Source organism: Crocodylus porosus, unplaced genomic scaffold, assembly GCF_001723895.1.
Source record: "Crocodylus porosus isolate Cpor-Errol unplaced genomic scaffold, CroPor_comp1, whole genome shotgun sequence".
NCBI classification, from domain to species: Eukaryota; Metazoa; Chordata; order Crocodylia; family Crocodylidae; genus Crocodylus; species Crocodylus porosus.
Window position 1 is genome coordinate 14,215,922 of NW_017728886.1, and position 21,572 is coordinate 14,237,493.

The 21,572-nt window shown below is 37.3% G+C and overlaps 1 protein-coding gene across 1 annotated transcript; it reads right to left on the minus strand.

Annotated features, from left to right (window-relative positions):
• Nucleotides 1-9,020: 9,020 nt before the first annotated feature.
• Nucleotides 9,021-19,489, minus strand: CNPY1 (canopy FGF signaling regulator 1). The gene is given in 5 exon segments (XM_019549062.1): nt 9,021-9,480; nt 11,734-11,802; nt 16,772-16,868; nt 18,623-18,817; nt 19,083-19,489. Coding segments are annotated over 4 exon segments (333 nt in total). The 5' UTR covers nt 19,086-19,489; the 3' UTR covers nt 9,021-9,480; nt 11,734-11,764.
• Nucleotides 19,490-21,572: the final 2,083 nt, after the last annotated feature.

Genomic DNA, 21,572 nt, shown 5'->3' on the forward strand with positions numbered 1-21,572 from the left:
GACTCCAGTGTCACGTGTATCAGTGACCCCACACTAAAAAATGGTGGTGAGGGAGCTTTAACTAAAGCTCATTTGACAAGCTTTAAAGCACCCCTGCCACCATTTTTCAGTGTGCGGACACTAATACACATGATATTTTGGGCACTTTAATTAGAGTGTTTCTTGGAGCTGCTCTAATCAAAGCACCCTCTCTTCCCCCCACCCACTCTCACCCTTGGAGCATGTATATAAATGCCCATAGATACATAGAAATCTTAGGAAAACCTGTCTAGTGTTTCAACACTGGGTTATTATGGAGTTTATAGTCCCTGGTTAATAAGCAGTTGCAGAGCTTGGCTCAAATCTCCTTTGTCTGCATTATGAAGAGGTTAATTCCACTGAACTCAGTAGAGTTACACTAAAATACAGCTGGTCTCAGTAGGCGCAGAACGACATCTCTGAAAAAGAGGAGTTATTTACTCCACACCCTCCAACAGAATGAATGCACATTTTGTAGCTTATTTTGAGCTCATGATATCGGAAGAGGGAACACAAGGTGGAATTTTATTTTTACATCTAAATGGAAGTTTTCTAGCCACCTACCTGCAGGGCTGGATTAACGCACAGGCAAACTAGGCACATGCCTAGGGCCCTAAGTGAAGGAGAGGCCCAGCTGTGCTTATTTTACATATTATACTTATTAAGTGAAAAAAGTAATATAAGTATACAGTATTAAGTAGGAGCCCATGAGTTTGTTTGCCTAGGGCCCACTCAGGGGTTAATCCAGCCCTGTCTACTGGGCTATTTTTAACACTGGTTTTATGCTGCAGCTGTGTAAGCATGCATATGTAGACTGAGCATACGTAGTACAGCTATGCACTGGCCAGGTATGAATGTGACTATGCATGCATATACTGTCACAGCACAATGACCAGAAGATGGGAGAGCAGCCCTCCCATGTTTTAGCCCCAGTGGCTGAATAGTTGGGACATTTATTCAAGAAGATGGAGACACAGTTTCTAGGTCCCCTTCGTCAAGAAAAGTTCCAAATCTGCGTCTCTCTTATGTTCCCACCCTACTGCGCTAACCACCATGCCACAGGTCAGATATCATCCACTGTTCCCTCCAGCATTCAGTAGGTTGAAAAAGTAGGCCCCAGGTACACTGATCTTCCAACAGAGTCTTCACTACTTCTGTCTTGGAAGACAACAGCAGCAGGGAGAAGTTGTCACAGGACTGTGAAATGTACTTCCTTAAACAGTACTTGATAAATTGCAACCTAAAACTCCTGCAAGGCATGCGTTATGTACTAAGAGGCCACTCTTCCTAAAACCCTTGTCCAGACAAGTCAACCTCAATTGCTTTTCAGACTTTTACCTTTATCTGATAGACAGATGACACTACTGACCATGCACATGTTGAATGTCTGTTCAGAGCCCTCCAAAGACAGTATGGTCTATTTGTTCTTTTGGATACAGATCAGATACAGCAGCATCAGATACAGATCCCCAAAAAGGTATGAGGAAGCCCTAATTAAACAGATAGTCATATAGCCCTTAATGTTGTGACTCTGAGTATCAAAGAAGCAGTAGCACTTTTTCTTCAACTGTGACAGTTCAAGATTTAATGCCTCTTCTAAACACTCCTGCAGAAATCATTTGAAGGGCTCAAACCTCTCTCATATGGTACAGATGAGCTAGCTAGTCCTAGGGAACCATACCATCATCCTGTTCAGGTGAATCAAGGAGGTGTTCAGGGACATAAAGGCAAGAGTAAACTTCCTGAGACATTCCAGGAGTGTTTACAGGCTTTCCAACAGATATGGGAGGATTATCCTGAGAAAGATGGCCCAGAGTGGCTGATATTATTTATTATTTTGATTTAATAGCACTAGAGAAGCCTCAAAGATTAAGTCAGCATTATGCTAGATGCTACATAAACATACCATAAAGGAAAGGTTGTGTCCCACATACAGCCTTAGTACAGAAAGATAGACAGAAGGTACATAAAGAGATCAGGCAGGAGGATGGGGCAGGGAAAGACAAGACAACAGTGAAGTAGGACCTTTGGTGGCCCTTAAGGCTAAATACTAGATGGTGCCTAAGCATAACTAGTATGTCAGACAGAGCTATGGTCTAAAAAAATACAGTGAATGAAAGAAGGGATCTCAGCAGACCCATGGAGGATTGAATGGGGATGGAGGCTGAAAGAAGTTTTACTGTTCAATCAAATTAGGTTTGTATACATACACACACACACACACTTGCACATGCACACATATATAGGATGTATATTTATAGACTGTCAGTCGGAAGGCACTGGACTAAACTGATTTACTTGTTTTTGTTTTAATGGTGAAATGCCTGAGGAAAGTCAGGTTGAAGAAGTATCTTTATATTCCATTCAGAGGATGCTGCGGTCCTTGCTCACCCAGCTACATAGGGCAATCAGTAAGAAATTACGTGCTGCATGTACAAACGTTACTCTGAAGTCAGTGATTTCATTGTTCCTGAGTTGGGGATGTAAAGTCATAATCATACAGGACTGAAGCCTTGAATTTGGTGCAAGATCCATAAGGAACCAGTGAAGGAAGTTTCCTTAAGTGAATGTAGTTATGGGGTGTGTCCAGATGAGCATGGTCATGCTGTATGTGGTGCTGCAAACACATTAGCAGCACCACATACAGCACAGCGCAGTGTTCTCTGTGCTGCAAGACTGCGCTGCTCTGCTTTTGTTCCCGGGGTTATTTTTTTACCCCTGGATATAGCATGCACTGCTAAAGAGTGGAGCCGGGCCACTTAGAGCGGATGCTGCAACTCCAAGATGCCCCCAGGACCCCAGGTAGGGCTGCTGGGGCCAGCACAGTGCTGGCCCCAGCCTCTCCTGTGCTACCTGGGGCAACTTGCTGTGCACCAGAGTGCACAGGGCACAGGCATTCTCTGGGAACAAGAAACAGCAGTGCAAAGTGCACCGCCATTACTTGTCCCCAGGGAACCAAATGTCCACGTTCATGTGGACATGCCCATAGGGGTTATCCTGTCATGTTCTGCACAAATCTGGGCACAAAGAATGATACTAACCAGGCCTGAAGACTATGGGTTTGTGCATCACCATACCTAAATCAATGTTAGGCGTGGGGTGCGGTGAATAGGGCATTAGACTAGAGTGAGATTTGTAATCTTGTCTTGTATCTGCCATTGTGTAACCCTCTACGTAACCTGTGCATTTGCTTCTTCGTCTATGGCCAATAATACTTACGCGCTTTTGTAAACTGCCTAGATATCCTCAGCAAATAGGATGATATCAAGTCTGTGGATTATATAACGTTGGTTTGAGCCGAGAAGACTCCAAAATATCTGAATTTCTCCAATGGCCCAGCATGATCTTGCAAATCCAGGCATTAAAGGAAAAGGGTTGTTCTCCCATCTTTCATCTGTCATAGCCTTATCCTGGTTCCAGGGTTTAGCTGGAAGATTACCACAGTCCTTCCTTGAAAACCAGGCCAACTGGTGTGGGATGCATGTAATCAGGATTGTGCTGGAACAGGCAGTGGCAGGCTTCTGCTGAAGCATGTTTGGGTTACACAAGAGTTAAAGTGCAAGGCTCTGCACTGCTGTTTGCTTAATTAGACCTCTGCTGGCCAGGCCTTTCTGGAGAAGTCTGGCTATACTGTAAACCAGGAGTGTCAGGGAGCCCTATCATCTGGCCCATGGTGCAGTCAATGAGCTGCATGTGGTGTGTTGGATAGGTCCCATGCACTGCTCGCAGCATGCATGGCTGGTCTGTGATATGCATGACAGGTGGCACCCATGTGGGGCTGGTGTAGGACACGTTCTGCACAAGGCACACAAGGTATGTGGGGCTTGTCTGCAGGCCTGATTTGGCCTGTGGGGCCAGTCTTGCACCATTCACCTGGCTCATGGACTAGGCCTGCATCATTTATGTTTTACCCCTGCTGTAAACTGATTGTACCTGACCATGATGCCTCAAGTATGCTGCAGTGCTCTGCATAGGCTGTTTCCTAAACCAGAAACAGCTTCACTGCAACCACTAATTAGCACAAGGGTGGGCCAATTGTCCCCGTCACATGACAGTGCAGTACAAACACAGCTACCCAAATTTTGGTTCAGAGGGCATCCTGTCCAGAGAGTGCAGCCTTCATGAGGATGCTGCTGCTGGGGATGGTAAGTTCACTATGTAGAAGGCTGAGAATTTGCACCTTATAAAGTCCACTATGTAAGCATGGCCTCAGTATTCACAGGCCTGAGTTATATTTGGATAGACTAAAGCAGTGGTTCTCAACCTTTTTTTGGATTTAAGACACCCCTGGTTGGTTTCAAAGCATCCTGCAGAAAATGCCAGCTCTTAGCTTTCATTCTGTTTCTGACTACAAAACAATAGTAGAGCAATTCTTCTGTTGCAAATAATTCAGAGAGACCATAGAAGAGCAGAATGGTTTTAGCATTTATGGATTCCTGCTTGAAATCTTAGGGCACGTCCAGATGAGCGGAGTTCTCCGGCATGTCTGGAGTTCTTTGCGCTGGAAGGGCATGCTGCCCTGGATATCCAGAGGTCAAAAAAAAACCTGTGGAAAAACCCCCCAAAGTAGCGCATGCTTGGGCAGCATGCACTGCTAAACGGCGGAGCAAGGCTGCTTGGAGCTGTGTTGTGGCTGCCAGTTAGGCTCTGGCTGCAGCTCCGGGAGGTCCCCAGGACCTCAGGTAAGGCTGCTGGGGCTGGTCCAGTGCTGGCCCCAGCCTCCCCTATGCCACCCGGGGCAACTTGCCACTCTGTTGCCAAATTACAAAAATTTGGCAACGATGGTGGAAATAGGAGGGAGCAACACACACTGAAAGTTATATTCATAAACAACACATAATATGAAGCACAAGCCTGTCTCCTATCTTTAGCGGTGTAAGCAGAAAGCACCTGGAGGCTCATACATACATGGCTTTCTGGTGCTCTCTTTGTATGAGTCAATTTAAACATAAAATTTTCTCATCCTCCATTTCTTTTGTTAGGCAATGCTTTGTCTGAGCCTAACAAGATAACTGTGATGTTGTTCCTCAGGGATCCATATTGACTGAGCCAATGGAGGGCAGCACTGCTCAAGGGCACTGCAACATTCAGAGAAAATCTGTATCCTACATGCCAAGGACAAATCTGCCCACGGAAAACAATATGGAGCAGGCCCTTTTCTCCAAAAGCAACATTACCTTGGTTTGCCAATCCTTTCAGCTCTTTCCCATTGGAACAGGTCAGGAAAAATATTCAGATGCATCCTAACAGCAGTCATAAATTTCATAAACTATGAAGGACTTCTTCCAGAGGAGCAAAAAGCCCTGTCTCACTGGGTATAAAGGGAGTGTTTTCTAGTTAAGTGAATGTGACACAACTGAAATACCCCATTTAAAGGCATCCAGACATACCTGGAGTCATGTGTTGTAGTCTGGAGGGGAGCCAAAGGTGCAATATGGACAGCTAACACAGCTTCATAGGATGTTCACTTAACATGACTGAAAAACCTGTAAAAATGTAGGCCCATGTAACTGAAAACCTCACTTTTCTGACCACCAAGATATAGTTTAGATGAGAGTGCAAGTTAAGATACAAATCAATGATTTCCTGGGTCTCAGTGAACTTGTGCTTCTCTTGAGCTTATGTATATACTTATTTGAGAGACCATGCCAAATAATTAGTCTTTGAACATAGTCTTTGTTCAGGGTCACAAGGATGTTGCCTGGGTAAGGCTCTGACTTAAGACTTGGCTCTGCCACAAATGCTGTTTGTGACCCTAGGCAACTCACTTAATTACTCTGTGAGTTCCTGATCTGGAAGAAGTAAGAAAATAATACTTCCAGGCTATTTTGGTTTTGGGGGGTTGTTTTTTTTTCAAAGAAATAATTTCTTACTGTGTATTTGTACAGGACCAAGCACAATGGGCCCTGATTTTAGTTGCTACAGTAATACAATTAATAATGACAGTACTGATTATGAAGATAAGGACTACAAGGAAAGGATGGTACTGGTCAGAAATGAGATATTAAGGTGATTGCATGCAAAACGTTGCACAGTGTTTAATCTTTATTTTGCAGGGGCTAGCCTGCTCATGAGCCTGTAAGTCACACTGAAGACTCTATGCCTCTCCTTGGCTCTAATAAATAGTTGCTGGAATTGGATGTTTACTACTAAACAGCTGACACTATTTTAGATTTATTTGGCCCTCACCAAAGATCTGAGCAGTGGCAACTTTGTGCTGCTTCAGTGCTTATGTGACATCAAAACTGGCTGGGGTTCAATTCCAATAAAATGGAGCTTCTCATTAGCAGAACATACAATTGATCAATTCCTCTCTCTTTCACACACACATACGCACACGTTCGTGCACCAGATAAATAAAAACACTGACAATTTATACCTTGTCCAGAAATGAATCATTCTGAACTCTCACCTTTCCTTCAAGTCACATTTAATATGACGGTGACGATTTTTACCATTTGAGAAGCACTGCCACGCTGAAATCTTTTCTTTCTTCCTTCATTAATGTCTGTGTCACCTCAAGGGTTGTTATAATTCTTTATTGGCTGTTCTTCCAGAATGTGCTTTAAGAAAACTTTAGCTGGTCGAGAATGCTGCTGCAAGGTTACCTAGCAATATAAAATGTCATGAACATGCTGGATATATATTCCTTCTGCTCCTCTGCCACTAAGCCAGCTTCTCATAAAGTTTGAAACTGATATTAATATTTAACTTTTAACTCACAAGATCTTTCATGGTCTCAGCTCTGCTTAATTAGCTGACATTTAGCTCCCTCTATTCGATAGCACACACCTAAGGTTCCTTGGGTACCAGTTTATTAACATTCCCCAAAGTAGCGAGAAGCGGCGGTTACCAGATTCTTTATCAGTAGATCCTGAAGGCAATGGAATTTATTGCTGAATGCCATTAGACCAGCCAATTCAGTAAATATGTTTAAAGGCATGAAGTCATCCTTATGTTTCAAAGTGTTTTGGTCTGTTTAAATGAGCTTTGTGAATTGGTCTCTCTCTCTAATAAGGAGCCTTGTTGAAATGCTCCTCAAGAAGGTGCCGAATTAACTTCTATCATATTAAGCATAGTTCTGCTGTTAATAAACACTCTTAGAAGACTACAAGATGCTGCAATACTTCTGCACGTAGATATGATTCCCATGAAAGCCTTGGAGTATAGCTACTCCATCTTACATTTATTTTCTACCTCCTGTGCTCTTTCCTTGCTGAATCCCTCTCCCCCTCTACCTTTTATATGATCTCAGCAGGTGGTTGATTAGACAATATCAGGTGTACGCCATTTTTAAATTTACACTTCGCCCACAATAGAGAACCATATCAAGATAATGCGATCATTTCCCCTCTCCCGCACTCTCCTAACCTCCTGGGAGACGTTTGTCTATTCCCCCTGCCATGGCCTGACTGAAAGCCATGATTCTGGATGCTGCCTGCCTTACCTGGCTCAGGGAGGTAATTCAAGTAATCTTGCCCTACATATAGCTGGATTTACCTTTGCCAGCAGCACATAAATGTAAGAGTAATTATTAGAGACTAACATAACTTAAGCTATCTATCAACGGAATAATATTAGTACTAATTACCTACTTAAGCTACCATAACGAAATATGCTGTGTTATGGATGTGTATGATATAATTACAAAGCATTTCATACAGTTTACTACGTAAGTGCTATTAATATTTCATACATTTGGATTTATGGAAAATTAATGTATATTAGAAATAACACACGAGTTAATACTTTGCTCGTGATATTTTGACAAAACAGCTTCTTATGTCAATACAATACAAAGTACTGCTGACTAATATGCATTTTCCAAAAACTGTATTTTGATGAAGCTATCACATGTGTGAGCAAATGTCAGACCATGGAAACAAATATGAATAGAAAATATGACTAGTTATTGAACAATCTTGTTTTTAGGGCTTATCTTAGTAAATAAAGTATTGATCTTTCCCATGTGGGACCTTGGTTCAATTCCACTTTTCATTCCTAAGTGAAATGAATTTAGTGGCCTCAGCTCATTCCTACTAATCCACATTAAAAATAAAATCTGTCACAGCAAATTTGTTCTTTGCCTTGAAGACTTGACAGAAGAGGGGGACAAAAAACACCCGAACCAAAACAAAACCAACTACGAAAAGCAAAAACTTAATTTCAGCAGTGTCATCATCGCCGTTTGGTTCAAGTGGACACTGCTCCATCCCAAGTCAACAGAACTAGCCCCGCTGCCACCAGCCAAGCACCTGACCTTGGATTCTTACAAGCCATCTTCATGCTTTTGCTGACCTGAGCAGCAGGTAAATTGCACCTTCCCTGACACCTCTGCAGCCCCTGGACTTCATTACGGCAGGACAAGAGAAGACTGTGGCACAAGGTCAAGATATTTTTCATTTCTTTTTTTCCCTGAGTTTTGGAAGGCCCATGCATTTGAAAAGCAAAAGGCTATCAGAGCTGGAAGCCAAACTTTCTATATATAGTAATCACAGTGAATTACCTTTTATTGGTAACTAAGAGGTAATATTTCAGTTGACGCTCAGCTACCATAGTAAGCGTATATATAACTGCTTGAGCCTCTACTGATGGGCTCAAGTACAGCTAGGATGACTTTATAGTCTGCTAATTTATAAAAGAAAGCATTTATAATTTAGAAAGGATGCAGCTTTATTAGATATGACATTTCTCAGTGAACAATAAATTAGTGTGTGCTACAGAGAAGCTCAAAGATTTTTAAGGGCATTATGTTACTAAAATGATAATTTGCTCTACCGTCTTTTCCAGGGTGGCTACACTGAGTCTCGGGTGTGGTCTAACACTGCGTCATTGCAGTAACACTGACATAAACCTGCTTTGATGCGGTAATGAATCTGGTCCATGTTTAATCACCAATGCGATAAGGAATAAATATGATAATCGTCCAATATTGTCTGCACTTTGAAATCCAAAAAAAGACTGCGCACGTATGTAGAAAAAAGACTGCGCACATATGTAGAGATATGCTCATGATAACAGTTTAATATCGAAGGCCCATATTCTGGCATTGCAGTCTAACTTCAGCAGAAATAGCACTGACCTCAGCGGCTGTACACATGGATTGAGGACAGCACATAACCCTGGATGCATAGAAACCAGCAGACAGGTAGTCAGAATTTTCTTCATATCCTGTACACAGCAGTATCATGAATGATTCCCAGAGCTTATCCAGCAAAGTATAAGACAGTATCAATATTTTAAAGGGGCACTTAAAAAAACATATCTGTCTGAAAATATTTACTGAGTACTGCTACAGACAACATAAAAGATTACTAGAAATGAAAAAGGGTTGAAGGATATATTCTTCTTTCTAGCCACTTAGGTGTTTACTTTGGGTGTTTGAGAGCATTTTGTTTGTAGACAGTTGCCTTGTTTCCCTAGAAGTTGGTTACTTTTCTCTGATGTGGTTATAAATCCTTCCTATGGTAACAGGGGAGAGAAAATACATTTTAAAAAAATAAATACAAAATAAGATTAAAAAAATTGTGATATGATACCCTATACCAATGTCAGGATCAGTCAGTTGTATTAATTGAATCCACCTTTGTCTGTTTTCTTAATTGACTAGACTTCAAGTTGACTGTGTCCTTTTATTGTAACACATTCATAGACTAAAAACATTATAAACTTTGGACTAAATTCTACCCAAATCAACAAAATTGGGCAACATGAAAGCAAGAGAGGAATCTGATATTTTCAATTTACTTTCACATTCAAACAAAGATAAGGAGACTTTTTCTTGCTATATGTATCTAAGTAAAGCCAACAGAAAACTCATCTGTTCATAATTCATAGTCAAAGCATTTGGAAAGCAACCCTTTTTTTCAGATCACTACTGAAGTCCTCAGCTTGGTAAAAGCTGATCAGTTTTGCACTTTCAATGACTAATGAAATACAGATGTAGTTTAAAGTTTTTAAAATAGTTTTAAAGTTAATGTACCATTTCTTTGTTCTACATGGAATATTAATATGTATGTTTATAGTTCAGGTATATTACTGAAAACTGAGGAAAATGTTCTTTCACTATGGAAGCTATTTTCCATTCTACCTAGTACAATTGCTGTGCTACTTTCAAATTGTAACATATTCTAAACTGTTCTATAATATTGAATTGGCAAAAGGAGATTTCAAAAAATATTCCACATTAGAGAAACAACAAAACAACTTCTACAAATATTAAGGACCCTACAACAAAACCCTGTGAAATAAACTTGCGGGGTCAGATGTCCAGCAGAGGTAAACTGGCACTGCTATGCTGGCTTCAGTGACGCTCTGAGAATTTACATCAGCTAAGAATTCTGCACCATGGCTTAAGTACTTGATTTTCTAAATTAAAACATTTATAAATAATTTTAGGAGACATTTGTTCATACATTCCCAGATACGTTTTAGTTATTATGCATAATACTGAATGTCTGTTTATATATTCATAGGTCAGTCAATTTGCAACAAATTTTTAAGAACTCTTTTTAGATTAAAACAATCTTGTTTTTTCCTCTAAACATTTTACTGAATTTTTATAATGTTTTGGATGCGCTATCCTGATTACCTACCAATTCCAACTAAGCAATACAAGTCTTTCACAATACTGAGACGCAGCCAAAATTCTTATTTTACATGCTATGGAGCATACTCCACACAACTCCAGTTACATCTATGTGTGTTCTGCACAAAGAATGAGTGCAAAATAAATCTATGTATATTTAATAGTCACAGACGAACTTGTTTTAACAGACTTTTTCTAGAAAATGAACATTGTTGATAGCTAGACTACTAATATATTTAATAGCTACTCTTTAGGAAAAAAATTATAAACTACTGAGAAAAACTTTCTGCTATTAAATCAATAGTTTGCCCTAAAAGCAAATGGCCAGATATACCTTACCCATGTAAAGTATGGGATGGACACTTTGGTATTTCTGCATTAATAGTTTCCATTAAAGAAAGTCATTGCACTATTATTGCTATTTAAGATACTGTTTTGTTATAACTGTTGATTGCAGACTTCATGAACATTTACAGCATGGTTCAACAGTGCTCTTATACATGATAAAATATTTCTCTATTCAACGTTTTGTTGTGCATAAGTTCCAAAATTTGCATGGAAATTTTATGGGAAAGGTGCTTCAAAGAAACTATACAAACTTCATTAAGTTATATAATTTATAAAAGAATAAATGTTTGGAAGTTTTCCACTTTCATCAATAGGGGGAAAAGAAGGCTAGCAATTACTCTAAACTATTTTGAAAGTAGTCAAAAATACATAGGAATCAACCATTCGTTAAAACGAAGGAGAGAAGCACAGTAGCACTAAAGAGTTTACTAAAATGGCTTCTGTTAAGCAGGAATTCTTAACAGTCAAAGAGTAAATTCTTTTACAACCAGACTTTGAATTTGTGAAAATCAGCACAAATGATAGAGTATCTTGGGATATCATAAATGTTACCTATAGACACAAGAGTGAATATGAATTCCCTGTTAAACCAAGGGTCCTTACAAAACCATGCAGACCTTAGCTTAAATATTGAAAAGTAAACCATCCAAAGTAATAAGGAGCCCATGAACATTTAAAAATGTAACAATAATAAAAAAATAGAAGGCTTTACAGGGGCAAGAAAGACAGAACATCAATATTTGATTACACAGGAAGAATGTTTGTGATTGTCATCTTACTTTACTCTGTAATCTAAGTAGTTTATCATTTCTATAGCTCAATATAAGTAGCAGGTTCTTTGCAAAGACCTAAGGAAAAAATGTAGCTCGTTACTAATGATTTGCATGGGTACATGTTGTTTAATGTATATACATTTTAAAGTAAAGGTATAATTTATTAATGAGAAGAATAGCTAAGTTTTTTGCAGAACACCTCCACCACTGAAGCTTCCAGGATTAAAATTACTTAGTATCTTAAAATACTTTCTACCCAAATGACTAGTGGCAAGTGTTAAAGCATAACACTTGGATACCCAGATGGTCTTTTTTCCTGGCCGCTGATTATGCATTCAACAGAACAACCAGACCTTTAAAAAAATACCATAATGTACCATAACACTTCCCATCTTTGAATCTTAAATTCAGATTTGTTTAGCTAAAGCATTTTAGGGACTAGATCCCCTCCTTAAATAATACGAATAAATAAGATTTGTGCAGTAAGGTGTGATGTGACATCCTAGTAAAACATTTAAGACTCTACAAAATTATCTAAGGGCTCTTTTTAATTGAATCATTATCCCATTAAGAGCTATTCAATGCAGATTATTTAATTATTATCCATCACAAAAAGTCACACATAGAGTTTACACAAAAATACATATTAAAACCCTCTGAAGTCAGGACGTGGCCAGTGACAAGTGCACTTGCACAAACAGATTCCAGTCTTTTCCTCAGATACTTCCTCGTTCTTACTGCCACAGTCGGAGCTACACGTGGATCTCACATGGTAGAACGGGGCCCATTAAAGGTACATTCTGGAATATTACCAGTAATGCAAAATATTCCATATATGCAATTTGATAAATTCTGGTTAGTGTGATATTTGACATTGCTGTTGCTCGACTTCATAGTGTTTAACTGTAACTTGAACATTAAGTTCAAAATAAGATTTTCTTTAATAAACTGACTTTTTTAAAAGAAGGGGGTTGTGGCCCTAATTCTGTCAAGACATTTGGAGGCATGGACCCTTCCATCCCTCTAAAGTCTCACCAAATTGTGAACCAACACAGCCCATTACAGGAGAGGGGCTGACTGCGCTAATCTCTGGGTTTACTCTGTACCTCTGCATCTACGGAGTGAAAGACGTATGAAATGACAGAACTGTACAGTAGAATGGACATGAAGACCACATACAACCTACCTGATGTCTTTCTTTTATCCCATAATCTTGTAGATGGTATCATATATATTAAACTTTTTGGAAATGTAACATGCTGCACATATAGAAAACATGTAGTTAGTTGTTTATGACTGTTATATCTTTTAGTTTTAGTAAATGATCCTGGAGAGCAGTCCTTGGTGGGGACTAACCACCTGGAAAGTATCAACTTGCAAAACATAGCTGTGTGTGTTAGACATGTGCAGAAAAAAGGCTTATACATCTATTTACAGTAGAAGGCATTTTTTCAGTCTTGCATAACAAAAAAAATTGGCAACTAGCCTAAGCTCAAACTTTCAAAATAAGCAAATAAGTAACTGTATGACTCAAGTCACCTTTGGGATGAGACCAAGATGGGGATATTTTAGCCAAAAGAATAATTTTTCAGAGTTATGAGCATGTAAAGAGTAATAGGAGTCTCAGTGTTACTTTAATTATAGCTTTCACTGTTAGCAAAAGATACAATATTGTATTGTTTTCCAGTGACAAATCAACTGGCACTAGTCTATACATTAATATAATCCTTTGCTGGCCGGTTTCTTCCGTCTTATTGGTCTAAATGAATTTCTATCATAACTCCACAAAAAGAATATGACTGAGAAACCAGTGACATGTCAGTGTTCCACAATTGTATCTTTGTAAAACAAAAAGTCCAGAAATAAAAAATGAAAACTTTTATCCAGCATCTAGTTGTATCTAGACTTAAACCAACGCTTTATGCTTTCATTGGTCAAACTAGAAATTTGAACTCCTTGTTTAAAGCCAAAAAGATAGTAGCCTGTTTGAGATGTAACTCCTAGATTTTTGACAGGTAAAAAATTGTAGATACAAAGGTGTAAATCAGCAGTTTAGGACTCCCGGTTAAATAAAGAGACTGTCTACGTGATCAAAGAATACATGACAGTAAACCATTCTGTCCTTGGAAATATCAGTTTGATCATTTAAAAAAAAACTTCACTGAAGTTTCCCAGTCTTTTAATCAAACAAGAAACATGACTATTGTAAATGCACATGTACAGTCTGAAGGAATGTTGCAACTTAAGGACAGAACTAAACATGTCGTGTGGGTAGAGCTGCTTTTTAAAATGTGCATGGGACTCCCATTAGTGTCATCTTTCTTCACAGAAAGGATACGAAACTCTTTAATATTTTACTTTAGTATACTACAAAAGGGACCTATTTGCTCAAAACAATACTAGAAAGCTTGTCACAGGTCACAAGAGTAAGTCAAATTCATATATTTTTCTTTGTGAAACAGAATTAAATTAAATTAAGTGAACAAAACCAATAACTATTTTAATTTTACTTTAAGATAAAATTGTTAGTGCTAAAATCCAGAATTGTCCCATGGCAAGTCTTTATATATAGTCATTTGGGCCAGTTAATATGGTAATTTTGACAGAAGTATTATATGGTATTTTGAATTCATATGTACAACTATGAATAAAGAGCCAATAGGTGACAGTAGGATGATAAGTCTATAGTATCGCTTTAGTTTAACATAGTAATGACATTTTACAATGTTAAGATAGATAAGAATTGATAGTATGGCTTTAAAGTTTAAGAGCTGTATCTTTTATAAGATACGTATAAATCCACAATCCCTGCATGTATCTTCACACAATTTCAGCAAATCACAGTTTCCATTACCACAGAGTTGGATGCCAAATTCCATGGAAAAATCCAAGCAGCCTTTTTTCCTGCCATTCAGATATTGCAGTATTATCCATGCTATATTAATTAGGGAGACTTTTTCCTCTAAATTTTTCATTGCAGTTTACTACATCTCTTTTTATTCCCTACTACAGATTGTTACATTTAGTTGTTAAAGTTGAGCAGAGTGGGGGGGTTTTAAGTTACTTATCTTATGTTATGTTTACCTTTCACACAATTTTGTTACTTGTAAAGTGAGATGATGTATAGAGCGGTAGATTAATTTATATAACTGCATTTCGTCACTAGATACTAGGATTTTTTATCAATGACTATTATCATTGTAGGTTCTCCAGTCTGAAACTACAAACATTTACATTGTTTTCCTTATTAAATGACACCGTATTCATCTGTATCAACTCCTGGTTAGAGGAAAGAATACTCAAGTTTCTTTCTTTTGCAAAGCATTTTTTTGTATTTCTTCAGGTAGGCAGGACCCAGCCCTGTTCACCCCCTACACATAAGCAGTCTTACCTACTTCAGTGAGGATACTCATGTGAGTAAGGCTGGGACACAAACATGAAAATCTTTTCTGCTGTAAATTATTGAAGTGACAATGTCTGAAGAAATGCATCCAAAATAGGAGTAAATAAGTAAGTCTAAACCCAATAAAATAATTTAAAAAACAAAAGTGACTTTTTTAGAGTGTCGTATTCAGGAAAGTGTTTTCAATAGGTGGGGATTCAGCATAAATTTTAGCATAACTTTGACTAGTATTTTTACAGTATTATTAAATGGGCTAAAAACAGCAGACTATTTTACAGCAGGGTTCCAGGGAATTATGACAATAGCCAATGAGGTGAAGAAACCTACCCAACTCCTAATTTGTTTATGAGAAAAATGGATTCAGCTGATAATTATTTTTCTACATCATCCTATACATATCTTTACTTTTCATCTATGAATGGCCAGAGAACTTTTTCTTTAAAAACTACAGCCTAAAATATAATACCATGCATTTTGGAGAAGTACTAGTGTTTTGAGAATTATTAATGCTAGTCTCTTCATCTACAATATTAATAAGATCAAATTTAGCTCAGTAACTACATCTAAAGCTATAAAAGAAAATCAAAACTTTCTGCATAGCTGGCAAAGAAAACTTGAGCCTGTAGAATAGATTTCCAGTCTCCTAGACTGTACTTTTTTGCAGATGTTACAGGATATTCTGACACAAGCAAACATAGATAGATAGATAGATACTCATTTCTATAAACTTCTAACAAGTCGACTTCTACCAATGTTACTAGTCTTTCTGTATGTGCTTCTTACAGTGCAAATAATAAAAACATGAAACCTCCAAAAGCACATACCAATATTATAAGTATTGATTCTAAGATCAATATTTTCATGCATATTCTATCACTAAGGAGAGCACTTCCAAAAGGGATGGTCCAACAGTGCTAAGCACATTAGATGATGGGCTTCTTGGATTTAAAAATGGTTCTATAAAATAAAATCACATTGGAAAAGAATCCAATGTATATAAAAGGTATTCATATTTTAAATAAAAAAAAAATCAAATGGCATTTATACAGGATTTTATTTTGCCACTGGTTCAAGTTTTTAAAAAATAGTCAATTTGAGAGCAATACAGTTTGTATGAGAAAGCAAATGTATTTAAATACATTATCTTTTCTAATAGACTACAGTGTTCCTGCAGTTTTATGCAGAATTCCTCGCTGACATCAGTAAAGAGTCTTAGCTAGTTTATGCCCCGGTGTTTTTAAGCTATATATTTATTGCTCCTATTTTTCTTTGCAGGCTAGAACTAACTACTGAAGTCCAAAAAACTTTTGTGTTGTATTGCAGAAGGGTTTTTTCCATTCCTTGCTACAGGATGGCAAAGCAAACGCAGAGTGAAAAGAGTGCTGAGCACATTCCATTAGGAGGAGAACACACTGCACTGGATATGGAGCGCTACAATTATGTTACGTTAAAATGTGTGAAAAAATTAAAAGCAGACATTAAAATCTTTTAAAACAACCAGTTTTTTGAAAAGTTGTGCAATGTCATTGCTTATTCAGCTACTGAACGCGTCTCCTCCAAAGTGGTTTGTTGCACCAAAGCAGTACACTAGGTTTGAAAAAAATGCTGTAGAGAGAGCACATGTTACATCAGACACAGTACCTGATTTTTCACTGCACAGCTTGTCAGCTAGATAGTCTGCCTCCTGGGCGATAAGTGAGAATATTTCATCTTCATACTCTTCTACGACACTTTCACACTAGAAAAATAAAAAAAAATGAAAAATATATACTGTGCCTTTCTACTGCTGTTAAAAATAAACAAGACTGCTAACCCCAAACTGTAGCAATACAGTCGAAAGAACCACCTTGTTTTCATTTGCACTTCCTGTTTTATACAACAAAATGATGAGTGTAATTTTTCAGAGAATTGCCAATGCAAGATATTGAGGTTTAACTCAAGGCCAGCCTGGCTGTCTTTTCAAAAATACATTCCCAGGGTAAGAAATCACTTAAAGATCATATTTTACTCACTTTGGAAAGAACAGCTTTCAACAGAAGGTACTAGAGTCATGGAATTGTTGCTTGAAATTTCCATCAACTAACCCTCTATTTTGTGTTATTACATTAGTTTTTACAACGTGCAAATAAATGAAGCTCTGTGACCAAACTAATGCATCTTTGGCTTTGCAAAAGACACCACGATTGACAGTTATATACCAAATTATATACTCAGCCTTTTAAAAGCTATTGGTAATTCACTTTAATGATACAAAATGGATTTTTGACATCTTGAACATGATTCAGTGCTGCTGGTGAGGCACAGTGCCGGTGGACTGTACCTAAGAAAGGTTGTGCACTGAAGTACTGCATTAACTACAATATCTTTGGGGAATCTTGAGCGCAGATTAGGAAGGACGTATTCTCCCCAAAACATCACACTACAGGTTAATTACTAAACAATTAGGAGAAATCCCATTAACTGGATTGCAATTAAAAGAAAATGCACTGAGGAAAAATCTGATTTAAATATGGAAGTTATAAAATCCACAACAAAAATATATATTTTATCTTTCTCTAAAAATTAGAATGTGCCACATCAACGGTAAAATTAAGCTGCTTTATGTCAACATTTTGCAGTGCTCAGTTACTCTAAAACTGAGCTATTTTCTTTACTTTTTGTGAAAATTAAAGCCACTTCATGTACACATGGCTTTATTACATGGGTTTGCTAGTCTCATGATACTACTTTTGTGGTAAGCTGAATATTGAACTGTATGTAAAATCAGATCTAGCAAACCACTGTCCATTTCATTATCTTATGCACCCCTTTCTATACAGTGTGTTTCCTGAAGTTAGGAAGACGTTTAATGCATACACAAAGCATATTTATGAAGAAAAAAATGGCATTAAGCCAGCTACCACACTTCAGCATTTTTAACTCAGCTCTGTTAGCATTCTTGAGTTAGCTCAGAGAAATCTGTCTCTACTCAACAAGGCCTAAGAAAAAAGATGACACCATCTTCCATAATCTGGCTATAAATATCTGAAACTACATTAGTATTAATTTGGGTTTTTACCCAACCCCACAATTCACTTATTTCCTGCACAGAAAACACTCATTTATATTTAATCACTTTTAAAAATTCCCCAAGTAAAACATAGTTAGAACTGTTCTAGTTTGGGAAATTTGTAGCATGTAAACATACAGCATAGTCCATGGTTAACTTTTGCAACTAAAGTGTCATCTCGAAATGTTTTATTCATATTTATGAAACACTCAGCAGATCCAGATAGAGTTCTAAATAACACTAACACACAATACAAACTGCATTATTACCTTTCAAAACACTTAAGTTGAAGCACAAGCCAATACAGAGCATATTAGCATATATTAATGTTATTAAAACAATGTGTTATATTCCCAACTTTAGTACTTGAAGTCTTTTATCATATACTAATAACATTTTAACAGTTAAAAATAAATAGTTACCAATGTGTTATGTTGGCTTACCGCAAACTTCAAAGCTTTGTAAGCATCAGAATAAAAATAGATTTTTTAAAAATCTGCAGAGATTTTCTCATCTTTCCTAGGAGCAAATCTCTTGAAATGGGCTTGAGGATCCACTTGCAGTTGGTTACCATTCAATCTATCACATATATTTTCCAACAATTCTGTTGAGACGGTCTCTGATTTTGCCAAAGGAACCTATTAGGGGAAAAATGATTTTTTTCCTTATTATAAATAAAACCGAAAACACCTTTAAGAGATTGTGTTAGACAGACATATCACAGACAGAAAGAGAAAAAGAACAAGTGCACGTTTCTTAATCTGCATAATTGTTGACATATATTCTATTACATACATAATTAAAAATGTCAGCTAAAGCTAAGGTGACACTTTGAAAAATTAAACATTTAAAGTTCCCATAAAACATCCCTTTTATGCTGAAACAATTGTAGAATGAAGTTACCATATTTTAATTTGCAAACATATTGCCATTCAAAAAAGACATACAACACGCAGGAGATAAACAGACTACAGTTGATATTCTCTCGACATAAGCATGCAGGATTTCTTGCTTGAGTCACTTAGTTTCTTTAGTTGAAGCAGAGTTGTAGAAAGTCTTGCTTTCAGTTGGTCTGTCTTAGTTGCTGTTCGTCAACTCAGATGCAGCTGTTTAATACCTCCCAGGGGTTTTGTGAAGAAAATAATAGCTTACAAAATTTAACTTCTCCCAGGTTCTACTATTTCAGCTTTATTTTCGAACAGCTGGTCCATGTCTTTGTCCATTCCCTTTCCTTCAGAATTAAGCAAGAATTCAGCAGAAACATTTAGACACTACCTACATACTTAGTGAGAGTCTCAACAGCTAGTGCTCCAGGGGTCAAAGAGCACCCCTCGCCCTTGGTAACCGGGACAAAAAACTTCTCTCCCGTCTAGACAGGTCAAGGTGCAAGATGCTCCTATCCCTGTTGCTTCTTCCGGAAGGGGGCGTGAACTGAAGCCAAGTGCACAGTAAACAACAGTGCTGCATCCTTAGGCCTTTAGAAGATTTTTCTCTCCACCCTCTGCTGATCAAAGTAGGAAGTTTTCATGACAACCATAGTCAAAGGGACTGAATCACAAATGAACTCGATTTCTGCTATGTTGATATATCCAGTCTCCATTGTCTCTTTTCAGACACAGTATGAACCCTTCCGGTCTCAATGATTACATTACAGAAGCACTTTCACATGTGTGCTTCATTTACACAAAGGGTTTTCTTGCTTCACCACCATCTGGCCACAAATCAGATAAATAAAGGCAGGAGAATTAAAATTAAAGCCTAGAGGTTTTTTTTGCCTTCTTAAACTAGGCCCTATTATGAAATCCTTCCCTCCCCCAACTTCATTCTAGATGTGGAATCTACTTTTTATGAAACCTGGGAAAAGCAAAAAAGGGCATGAGTCAAACAATGCATATGTGGGAGGAGAGAAGACTTAAATGTTTAGTCAAAAATGTATATTTGTAGAGTTGAGCAGCCTATATTACAGTAAGGATGGCTTTAGATAAACGGCATTTTGCTTGGAAAATTATTCTTTTCAGTGGGACATTCACTTTTAAAAGCAAGCGTTTCTGATAATGCAAAAAATCCAACATGGCACCTATATATGGTCTGACTACTTCCCTCCAAGTACCCTAATATGCAAAAAAAAGTATTTGATATCTGAGTGTATAGATTTAAAAAAAGGATTAATCCCAGTACCAAGGACAAGGATTTGACATAATACATCAAACATCAAACTCATCTATTAAGTTCAGTGGAGTTACATAAGGGATGTATCTGAGCTTGCAATAGCAATAAGCTATAGTATATAATTCACACCACCCAACACACACATATACCCACTTCTAAACCTACTTACATGACAATAAAACAAGCCAGCTTACTCACAGGGGGATTTTTAATGGGTACAATAAATACATTTCTTTACAGAGAGAAGAAAGACCTATAGTGTTTTCTTAATACAAGCAAGGCTGTATATTTTAACTTCTGGAAAAGATTTCTCTGTTTATATTCTAACTGTTATTCAAATATTCAGTCACATACTAACTTGCTCTCCCCCATCCCCCACCTCCTCCCGATAGTATTCTGTCCAATCAGAAAAGCTAAGAGTGGCTTAGCAAGGGTATACATCACATGAGTGGCAATATAAGAACGCAGAGTGAACTGTGTGAAACTTTCTGCACAAACAACAATTAGGGTGCTATGATATGCTGAAAACCAACCACCTGCACATTAGGACATACTTCTGAAATATGCCTTTGGAAAAAAAAAATCAAACTTCCCAATGCATGTAACTACAGTTCTATGAAAGGAGTTTTGCCATATGCATTTACTTTTATATTAATACACAAGTATTTTCTCAAGCATTTTCCCCACCCGTTTAAACCTACACATTGATTTATATACAGTGTATCATGTATTTTGCTGTATTCACAAAAGGAAGCATATATAGGTGCCATGTTGGATTTTTTTTTGCATTTTAACCATTCTTTAGATAATGGTATGTTACCTCCTTATATTTTATAAAAAATCATTTTAGAGACAGCATATACAGAAAGAAGATCAATTAAATTATAGCTATGAGACTTTTGCTTCAAAACTACTGCCTTTAATTGTTTTCAATTTAATAAAAAATTATACCTGAAGTGTGACCTCTAAATAACTTTATCTTTCATTTAACTATTAGCTTGTTCAAGATCAAATTCACACTCCCTATTAACTATACTATAGTTGATTTGGTTTTTACACACATGAGATATCTATATAATCAGCATTTTTCTGGTCTTTTACAGAGCATATTTTATTAGAAGAAACATTTAATAGAACTTTAAAATTTAAACAAAAAATATTTTAAACATGCGGTTCCCCAAATGTTAAAAGTGCTCCTTTTAAAAGTGTTTTAATAGTAAAAGA